Below are 10,769 nucleotides of genomic sequence, written 5' to 3' on the forward strand. Positions count from 1 at the left end.
TCCTCTCACTTATCTCCCGACCCCTCAGGCTCTCTGCCTGTATTCCTGATGAAGGGCTTTTGCCCGAAATGTCGATTTTACTGCTCCTCGGATGCTGCCTGAACTGCTGTGCTTTTCCAGCACCGCTCTAATCTTGGACACTACCCGGCAAAACTCCTGCAGAGATGCCCTGGGGCTGAAATGGCGGAACTTCAACAATCACAACCATATTCCTGTGTGCCATGAATGACTCCAACCTATGGACAGTTATCCCTCGGTACCCACTGATTCTCATTTTGCTAGTGCTCTTTGATGCTACACTTAATCAAATACAGCCTTAATGTCAAGGGCTTTCACTCTCAACTCACCTCTGGTTAAGTTCATCTTTGAACTAGGCATAATTGAGCAGGTAATTGTTGAGCCAGTGCTGGTTGATAAGATTGTTGATGACAACTTCCATCACCTTACTGATGTTTGAGAGTAAAATCATGAAGCGGTAACGCACAGGGTTGGATTTATCCTGCTTTTTTGTGTAGTGGACATGCCTGGGCAATTTGCCACATTGTCAAGTTGTAACTGTCCTGATAGAGCCTGGCTAGTGGAATGGCAAGTTCTGGAACACAGTCTATTGTCAGAATGTTGTCAGGACCCATAGCCTTTGCAGAACCCAGTGTTTCCAACCATTTCTTGATATTGCATGGAGTGAAACAAATTGCTGAAGACTGGTATTTGTGACAGTGGGGACCACCGGAGGAGGCCGAGATGGATCATTCACTCAGCACTTCTGGCTGAAGCTTAATGTTTCAGTCTTATCTTTTGCACTGGTGTGTTGGGCTCTTCCATCAGTAAGGAAGGGGATATTTGTGGAGCCTCCTCTTCCAGTGAGTTGCTGAATTGTCCATCACTATTCACGACTAGATGTGGCAGGACTGCAGAACTTAGATCTTAGGTATGCCTGGTACTGCTCCTGGCATGCTGCTTTGCACTCTCTATTGAACTTGAGTTGATCCCCTGGCTTGGTTGAGTGGGGAATATGCTGCACCACGAGGAAGCAGATATAATTCTGCTGCTGTTAATTGCTCATAACACTTCATGGATGTCCAGTCAAGTTGCTAGGTCTGTTCTAAGTGTGTCCCATGCAGCACAGTGATACTGCCACTCAACACAATGGAGGGTATTCTCAATGTGATGGTGGACTTTGTCTCCACAATGACTGTCACTCTTATTAATACTGTCATGGACAGATATATCTGCAGATTGGCAAGAAAGAGGTCAAGTACATCTTTCTTTGGTTCCCTCACCAACTGCTGCTGCCCCAGACTAGCAGTTATGTCCTTTAGCACCCACCCTGCTTCATTAATAGCACTGCAGTCGAGTTACTCTTGGTGGTGGACATTTCAATCCCCCATCCAAAGGATATTTTGCACCCTTGCAACCCTCAGTGCTTTCTCCAATATGATTGATCAACTGAGGGAGGACGGTACGCAATAACCAGTAGGAGGTTTCCTTGCCCATGGTTAACCTGAAACCATAAGACTCCATGGGTTGCAGAGCCAATGTTGAGGACTCCCAGAGTAACACCCTCTCTACTGCATTCCAGTGTGCCACCACCTCTGCTAGGTCTGTCTTACCAGTGAGATAGGATATATCCAAGGATGTTGATGTGGCATCTGGAACATAGTTATACTTATGGAATCATACCTTACAGACAATTTCAGGTTGTTGCTTGACAAATCTGCAAGATAGCTCTCCCAATTTTGACACCAGCACCCAGATCTAAGTAAGGAGGACTGTGCAGGGGAGACAGGACAATTTCTGCCATTGCCTTTTCTGGTGCCTAGGTCGATGCTAGGTGGTCTATCTAGTTTCATTTCTTTTGTTGAGACTTTGTAGCAATAATACCATCGAATGGCTTGTTAGGCCACTTCAGGGGCAATTGAGAGTCAACCATATTGCTGTGGCTCTGGAGTCTCACGCAGGTCAGACTAGGTGAGAATGGCAGATTTCCTTCCTTTAAGGACAAATGGGTCTTTCGGACAAGCAATAATGGTTTCATGGTCATCCGTAGAATTTTAATTCCAGGTTTTCTTTGTTGAATTCAAATTTTACCATATGTTGTGGCAGGATTCAAACCCAAGTCCCCAGAATATTAGCTGAGTTGCTGGACTAAAAGTCTAATGATAATACCACTGGGCCATCACCTCCCTTTATTCTATATTTAAGATAAATGGAATGGCAACTTAAATATAGATAGATTGATCTCTTCCAGGAAGTCTTTGAGGAGAAAGTGAGGTCTGCAGATGCTGGAGATCAGAGCTGGAAATGTGTTGCTGGAAAAGCGCAGCAGGTCAGGCAGCATCCAGGGAACAGGAGAATCGACATTTCGGGCATAAGCCCTTCTTCAGGATTCCTGAAGAAGGGCTTATGCCCGAAACGTCGATTCTCCTGTTCCCTGGATGCTGCCTGACCTGCTGCGCTTTTCCAGCAACACATTTCCAGCTCTTCCAGGAAGTGCATTCCAGAACATTTCAACACAATAACTCACCATATCAAATTCTGGACATATTAATCTCATTTCAATTCATGTCAATTTTTGATGTTCTTGAGACAAGGTGGCTACTTTAAAGGGAACTTAAGTACAAACTAGTACCCTGCAGCTAGTACAGCTCATCTAACAACACTTTTATTGTTTCACATGCTATTATGTAATGATATCCTTTACACTTGTCATGAAGATATACTTATAATGAGTCCTAATTTGTAATTTCATTAGGTCATCATGTAAGTGTCAAATAATTTTTAAAATGAATTATATTTTTGCTAAACAAAGTGCACTGCCTTGAAGTAGCTGCTGATTTGCACCCACAAAGTGACCTTCCATCCATGTTTACAGACACAACAACAAATATAATGGCAGGCCTGAAGATGAATAACTCCATTCTATATCATCAAGATACAGGATGCAATATTGAGGAATTAATTGTTGGGAAATTAAAATTGTTTAAAAATTATATTAAATGGACAATGTTGAAAGATGAGCCGACAATGTTGAAAGATGAGCCAGCAATGTTCCTTTTGAAATTCACACCTGATGGCTTTGGACTGCCTATTGATCAAACTGAAGAAAACCAGGTGACCCAGTTCTTAATCTGAATTATAGATTTTTTTTAAAAGTACAGAAAGACGCCCATTGTGTCTATGCTGGTCAATGAATATCCATCAAATTTGTTACAAAGTTATGCTGATTATCCTTCATTAATCCTTGCCTCTCTAGTAGGGATTAATTCTGTCTCTTAGAAGTTTTTACAATAGTTTTCCTATCCTAGATGTTAGACTCAATGGTCTATTGTTTTCTAGTTTACCCATATCACTGTTCTTGAACAATCATGCCAGACTTCTGGTTACCCCCACCACACCTGGTAGTCAGAGATGTTTTTAAAGTTAATGTCAGAGCCCCTGAAATCTTTTCCCTTGGCTCCCACAGCAGCCTTGGATATGTCACATCTGGCCCTGAGGGTTTATCTACTTTCAAGTCTGCTAAAACTGCTAAATTATTCCCCTCTCATTGCTAATTTGTTCAAATATTTCACAGTCACTCTAAATATGCAATGTCCTTCTATATTGCAAATACAATATGTTAATGTTTATATAAAATACACATGCTGAATTTAAATTGCAGACAGATTCATAATGGGCAGTAAGGATAATTGCTTGAGCCTTCCTCCCGCAACTTGAGACCTCTCATGAAAGCTGTGAGCCTGGTTTGTGGATTGAAAATCAGCCAGAGAACCTCGTTTCAAATAGAGAATGTTAAAGGAAAATTTCAACCTGGATAGGCTGAAGCCTTTTTCACTGAAGCATAACATGTTAACGGGGTGACCTTATGGAATATATAAAATCACAAGGGGTATAGATAAGGTGAGTGGCAGGTGTCATTTCCCTAGGGTGAGGGATTTCAAGTCTGGGGTATATTTTTGAGCTGAGAGGAGGAAGATTTTAGAAAGTCATGAGAGGTAATTTTATGTTATACCGAGAGTGGTTCCTGTGTGGAATGAACCTCCAGAGGAAGTAGTAGATGCAGGTACAGTTATAATATTTAAAAGACATTTGGATAAGCACATGAACAAGAAACGTCTGGACGGATACAGGCCAACCACAGGTAGGTGAGACTAGTTTAGTTTGGGATTATGGTTGGCATGGATTGGTTGGGCCAAAGAGTCTGTTTCTGTGCTGTATGTCTCTGAGTCTACAAACAAGCAACAGTGATTCCAGGAGAACAGATTTGCAAGCCACTAGAGCAAAGTAACCACTTCAAGATGGACTAAAACATCGAGATATAATTCTTTTGTCCACATCTCACTTGGCCAAATTTAACATCTGATATTCCATAAAGTTATATTTCTTATTGCAAGCTTGGGGGATGAGAGCCTGTGCTAGCAAGTAGTATGTAATTGTACATTTTTTAGAACTTTTGCTGGAATCAGTTTTAGTAACAAAGCTAATTTGTGTTTAACTCTTGAATACTTGTCTGGCTTGTTTTTACTGTGCACAGATAAGTACATTCTGAATAAGAAATCCAATGCCAAAAATCTGTTACAGACAAACAAAGAGTGGGAAAACACGACAACCATTTCATCCCTCCTTAGTTAGTCACAACACCCCACATTTCTACCAATGCATGTACCCATAATCTGGTGGAAACTGGAAATGATCTTCAATTAGCTACAAGAAAGTATACAACTTGGAATAGAGCTGTATGTGATGTGATTGCCTTTAACTGAGCACTGTCACAATCTATATGAAGGTCATTGGACTCATCCACCGCCAAACCACAACAACGCGACGGTCGGGAATAGAGCTGTATGTGATGTGATTGCCTTTAACTGAGCACTGTCACAATCTACATTGTAATATATTGAATAAGCTACCTGCTTGTTTCCCAAAAAAACTCATCCATATTGTGTCAACCACTGTACAACAACAAACCTTTGTGCAGATGTTCAGTTTTCAAGTACAGACCCAATGATTTGTTGAAGACACTGCCATTAGTACAAAAAACACATTTCCCTCATATTTAATACAGGAACTTGTCAAGATAGGTTAAATGTTGGAAGTGAGACTTATCATCAAAAAGAACAAAATTATTTCTTACAAATGCAGAGTTGATCATTTCAAAATGATCAAGACTTAATTTCTTTTAGCTCACCCAGTCGAACTGGTGTCCCTGATTGTCTGTGTGCACAACAGACCCAAACAGGAAGACACAACATGTCTAGAGGCTCTAGCCACCCTGACATACATCAAAGACATCTTGGAGACGACGATCAGACTACTCCAGCCCCTGGGCATCATGGTAGCCCACAAACCTACCACCACATTGAAACAGCTCCTGATGAATTTAAAGGACCATGTACCAACAACCAGCAGAACAAATGTCATAATACAAAAAACTCTGCAAGGACTGCAACAATCATTATATTGGATGGACAGGCAGGAAACTAGCCACCAAGATTCATGAACACCAAAAAGCTATCAAAAGACTATAAGACCACAAGACATAGAAGTGGAAGTAAGGCCATTCAGCCCATCAAGTCCATTCCACCATTTAATCATGGCTGATGGGCATTTCAACTCTACTTACCTGCACTCTCCCCATAGCCCTTAATTCCTTGCGAGATCAAGAATTTATCAATCTCTGCCTTGAAGACATTTAATGTTCCGGCCTCCACTGCATTCTGTGGCAATGAATTCCACAGGCCCATGACTCTCTGGCTGAAGAAACCTCTCCTCATTTCCACTGTAAACTGACCCCCTCTAATTCTAAGGCTGTGCCCATGGGTCCTAGTATCCCTGCCTGATGGAAACAAATCCAGCAACACATTTCCATCTCTGATCTCCAGCATCTGCAGACCTCACTTTCTCCTCCTAGTATCCCTGCCTGATGGAAACAAATTCCCAACATCCACCCTTTCTAAGCCATGTATTATCTTGTAAGTTTCCATTAGATCTCCCCTCAACCTTCTAAACTGTAATGAATACAATCCCTGGATCCTCAGCTGTTTATTGTATGTTAGGCCTATCATTCCAGGGATCGTGCTTGTGAACCTCCGCTGGACACACTCCAGTGCCAGTGTGCCCTTCCTGAGGTGTGGGGCCCAAAATTGGACACAGTATTCTAAGTGGGGCCTAACTGGAGCTTTAAAAAGTCTCAGAAACACATCACTGCTTTTATATTCCAACCGTCTTGAGATAAATGACAACATTACATTTGCTTTCTTAACCACGGTCTCAACCTGCAAGTCAACCTTTAGAGAATCCTGGATGAGCATTCACAGATCCCTTTGTACTTTGGCTTTATGAATTTTCTCACTATTTAGAAAATAGTCCAAGCCTCCGTTCTTTTTTCCAAAGTGCAAGACCTCACATTTGTTCACATTGAATTTCATCAACCATTTCCTGGACCACTCTCCTAAACTGTTTAAATCTTACTGCTGCCTCTCCTCCTCCTCAGTACTACCTGCCTGTCCGCCTAACTTCGTATCATTGGCAAACTTCGCCAAAATGCCCCCAGCCCCTTCATCCAGATCATTAATATGTAAGTATATATTAACATATATAAAATGAAAAGACATGACCAACTATCACTGACATCCATACACACAGACAAAGAGGGACACCAGTTCGACTGGGACAATACATCCATTCTTGGGAAGGCTAAACAAGACACATGCAAGAATTCCTAGAGGCCTGGCATTCACACCAGAACTCCATTAATAAATATTTAGATTTGGACCCCATTTACAAACCTCTCAGAAACAGAACTGGAAGTAATATCACCCACCACAACAGACCAAAATGCATAAATAGCAAGTGGGACAGAACACCATGGCTTAATCAGAGGCTCACTGATGATGTTACCTAGCATGCTGACAAAACGTCTGAGAACAAATCTACCAGCTCAATGAGCAAACTTACAAACTGATCCACAACCTAGCTACAAATCTTCTCCAAAATCGCAAACCACACAAAACATGTTAGATTGTTCAACTTTGCGATGTCAAACAATGTAGTACTAAGAGCAAAATAACAAAGATCAGAAACACTAACATCGTGATTGTGTTATTGCATTATAAATCCAGAGGCCTGGACCATTAGTTAGGACATAACCTTAAGGTCTCCATGGCAACAGAAGATTTACTTTCAGTTAATTAAATAAATTTGAATGTAAAATGTTTGACCGAGTAAGATTGACTATGAAAATACTGGTTTGTTCAGTTACTAGCTGGTTAATACTCTGTATGAGAGAAATTCTGCTGCTCTTACCTCGTTTGCATGTGACTAAAACTGACACTTAAATGCCCCTGATATGGCCTGGTAAGCCACTTAGTTGCAGCATTATAGAAAAGTCCAAGAAGAACAAAATGGGACAGATCACCCAACATTGACCTGAGCTCCAGAAAGCCCAATTAACCCTGTCAGGTCTTCCTCACCCACTTCTGAGGAATTGTGCCAAAATTGGGGCAGCTGTCCTACACGAGTCAGGCAGCATCCTCACATACACATATTTATTGAAGTATAGCTTAACGCTGAAGTTTTAGACTCCATCAGCAACATCCCTTGGTATGGTACACTCCACAGGCTTGTGAATCAGTACCTCTGTAGCCAAGTGCCATTTGGAAAAACTACTGAAGGCAGTGAGAGGACAAAATTTACTTGAATGGACTTTCACTTCCATTAAAAGGTATGGCATGATCACAAAGCTACTGAGAAAGTTGGCAGGATGCTCAACAATATACTTGCTAGATGGGGTCTAAAACACACGGCGAGGGAACCAAAAAGAGGGGTTGACTTATTTCACTTCATTCTACAAACCAATCTATCACAGAGGCAATTGTCCTAAAATTGTTGATAGGAGTGGCCACTGCAACACTATTATGGAAGCGAAGTCCAATTTTCACATTGAAGATACCTCCACAATGAGTTGTAGCACTATCACCAAGCTAAATGGAATAGATTCAAAACAGATCTAACAATTCAAAACTGGTCATAAATGCTTCAGCATTACTATAACCATCAGCAGTAACAAAATTGTATTTTACTACAATCTCTAATGTCCTAGTCTATAATATCCTTCTCTGTAGTATTACAAACAAGCCAGAGGATCAATGGAAATTAAATGACGAGAGCAGCAGAACATCACATGAGCTATACCAGAATTATCCAAAAATGAGATGTCAACCTGGCGAAGCTACAATGCTGGAATGCACACTACAGACAAAACTAAAGGATCTCACTATCAATTGGATCAAAGCTCAAGAGTTCTGCTAGTTACTATCATGACTGTTGGTGGGTATTTAGACAGCTAAAATGAAAATACAAATCCCATCCTGCCACGTCCCCATAAATGGAATGGAGGAGCCCAGCACCTCAGTGCAAAAGACAAAACTGAAGAATTTGTGGTCATCTTTTGCAAGTAGTGCCAGGTAGATGACCCATCCTAGCCACCTATAGCATCATAGTTGCCAGTACACTTTAGCAAAAAAGGTTGAGTGAAATGGACTTAACAAAGCACTGTCAAATTCTGGCTGTTGTGCTAAAGACTTGTTCTCCTAACCATACTACTCCACGACATATATTTCTATCTTCTCAAAAAAGTGGAAAATTGTACAAAAATAGCATATTCACAAAGAAGAGGACAAAACCAATTATCATCCTGTGAATGAACTTGCAATCAAAGCAATAGACGTTACCTACCAATAATTAGCTCATCAATTCTCAGCATTGGATTTGACAGGAACCACTTTGCTCCAAGGCCTTATTAAATTATTGTTAGAATGACTATCCTTGACTCATGATGACATTTAACTGAGTACAGAATCATGGAGTTTCAGCCAACTCTCTAGCCCTCCTCCCCAGCCATGTTTGAGCCCGGGTGTCCTTGGTGAAGGAGCACATGGTGTCTGCCAATGCTCTCGATGCCCTTAGAGAGAGGTGGGCACCGTGGGAGGTGGAGTGATTTATTTCCCGCCCAACTGTATTTTGACTTAATCCCTGCCCTTCATGCTTTTCAGGTAAGCATTGCTCCTATTGGGCTTTGGTTGTTATTGGTTCCCTGGCCACATGGATGCTTTTCCTGGTTGTGGAAATATTGAATAAAATTATTTGCACAAATGGTCCCTGCACTTACACACACACAACACGAGTAGTGTGGGAGGAAATAAGCACTATCACTGTATAGCAACATTGTGAGAATAACCAAAAAACAAAATCCTGGAGCCTATTACATTGAAGTCAGTAGGAATCAGGAAAACACTTCACACGGGACAGGTTATATTCAGGCTACTGAATTGGATGATCAGCCATTATTATAATGAATGGCAAAGCAGTTTCAGAGTTGAGTGGCATACTCCAGGTTCTATTTTCTATGGAAAATATATGTTGATGTTAGAAGCCAATTGTCATGGGCAGCAACGCAGCGGTAATGTCACTGGCCTAGTAATGCAGAAATAATTGTGGGCTAATAAGTAGCATTTGCATTACATCAGTGCCATACAATGGCTACCTCTCCAACAAGACAGAATTTAACCATCTCTACTTGACGTTCCATCATAATGCATCCCATCATCAACATCCTATGGTTTACCATTGACCAGAAACTTAACTAGGTCAGGCAAAATAATACTGTCAACAAAAGCAGACCGGAAATTCTGTCTTAAGTAAAATTCTGACTTCTTAAACTCTTCACAACTAATCCATGACACAAATCTGGAATATTTTGAAATCCTCCCTAATTACCTGAATAGTACAACTTCAATAACATTCAAAAAAGTTAATACCACCCTCCCAACACCACCCACCATCACCACACAGGATAGAGCAGTCTGCTTGACTTGTGCTTCATCCACATCATTACTCCTTAATCATCTCTGGGTCAGAATCTTGAAGCTCTCCCACTAATAGGAAAGGAGCATATAAAATGTGGCTCACCACAGCCGTCATAATTAGAATGGGTAACAAATGTTAGTTTTGCCAGTAATTTCCACATCCCAATAACAAAAAAAAATGAAAGCATACAACAAAAGAAAATCTTGCGTCTGGAAGTCCTGGATATAACTTTTATACGTAGTAATTACAATCTAGCGTGTACTCCATGTTTTGAATAAACAAAGGCAATTTCACACTTTGAAATTTTCACATTACTGGTCACGTAATGACAGGCTATGAGGCTGAAGCCTTAAAACCACAAACATCGATGAACGGAATTAACAGTTTCAACCCGCTGACGGCAATGTTTCCAATGATTCCCATTTCTACATACTCATCCCGTTTCAGATCCTGGTTTGTAAGGACGTTTATGCCGCTGGGTGCATAATCCCATGTCTCTTCTTTGACTGCGATATAGTAATTTCGAGTAATAGAGTTTGCGATTTCAGAAAGACTAAGGACTAGGAGAATATGACGCGGACTCATTTTTCTCACTGATACTTCATTCAGTGAGCATGTTTTGCCTTCGCAAAGTTAGGTACGATGGTCTAAACAAACATCAGATCAAACTCTTCCCCCATTTTTTCACGTCAGCACGTCATGTGGCTGACTGGAAATAGAAAAAAAGCAGACTTTTCGAGGGTGCCAAGCCAATCAGTGGAATGTATGAAACAGTGTTAGCTGAACGGTGATTTAGTTTCAATGAAATCACAGTTTCCTGTATGGCAAATGCTGTTTATGATATTTATTTCATTGCTGCGATTATCTTTATTTCTGGATAAAATTTAAGCAAACAACTTTCGCGG

At 40.9% G+C, this 10,769-nt stretch overlaps 1 protein-coding gene across 4 annotated transcripts in view; it reads right to left on the reverse strand.

The window, feature by feature from the left end:
• The window catches only part of hephl1a (hephaestin-like 1a), a 141,416-nt gene extending 130,872 nt beyond the window's left edge, over positions 1-10,544 (reverse strand). For all 4 annotated transcript variants that reach the window (XM_043691507.1, XM_043691508.1, XM_043691505.1 and 1 more), the window contains exon 1: positions 10,298-10,544. In XM_043691507.1, the coding sequence (XP_043547442.1) occupies positions 10,298-10,449 (152 nt within the window). In that variant the 5' untranslated portion in view covers positions 10,450-10,544. The remainder of the gene's footprint in view (positions 1-10,297) is intronic.
• Between the last annotated feature and the right edge of the window lie 225 nt (positions 10,545-10,769).

The sequence above is a fragment of the Chiloscyllium plagiosum genome, chromosome 6 (genome assembly GCF_004010195.1).
Source record: "Chiloscyllium plagiosum isolate BGI_BamShark_2017 chromosome 6, ASM401019v2, whole genome shotgun sequence".
NCBI classification, from domain to species: domain Eukaryota; kingdom Metazoa; phylum Chordata; class Chondrichthyes; order Orectolobiformes; family Hemiscylliidae; genus Chiloscyllium; species Chiloscyllium plagiosum.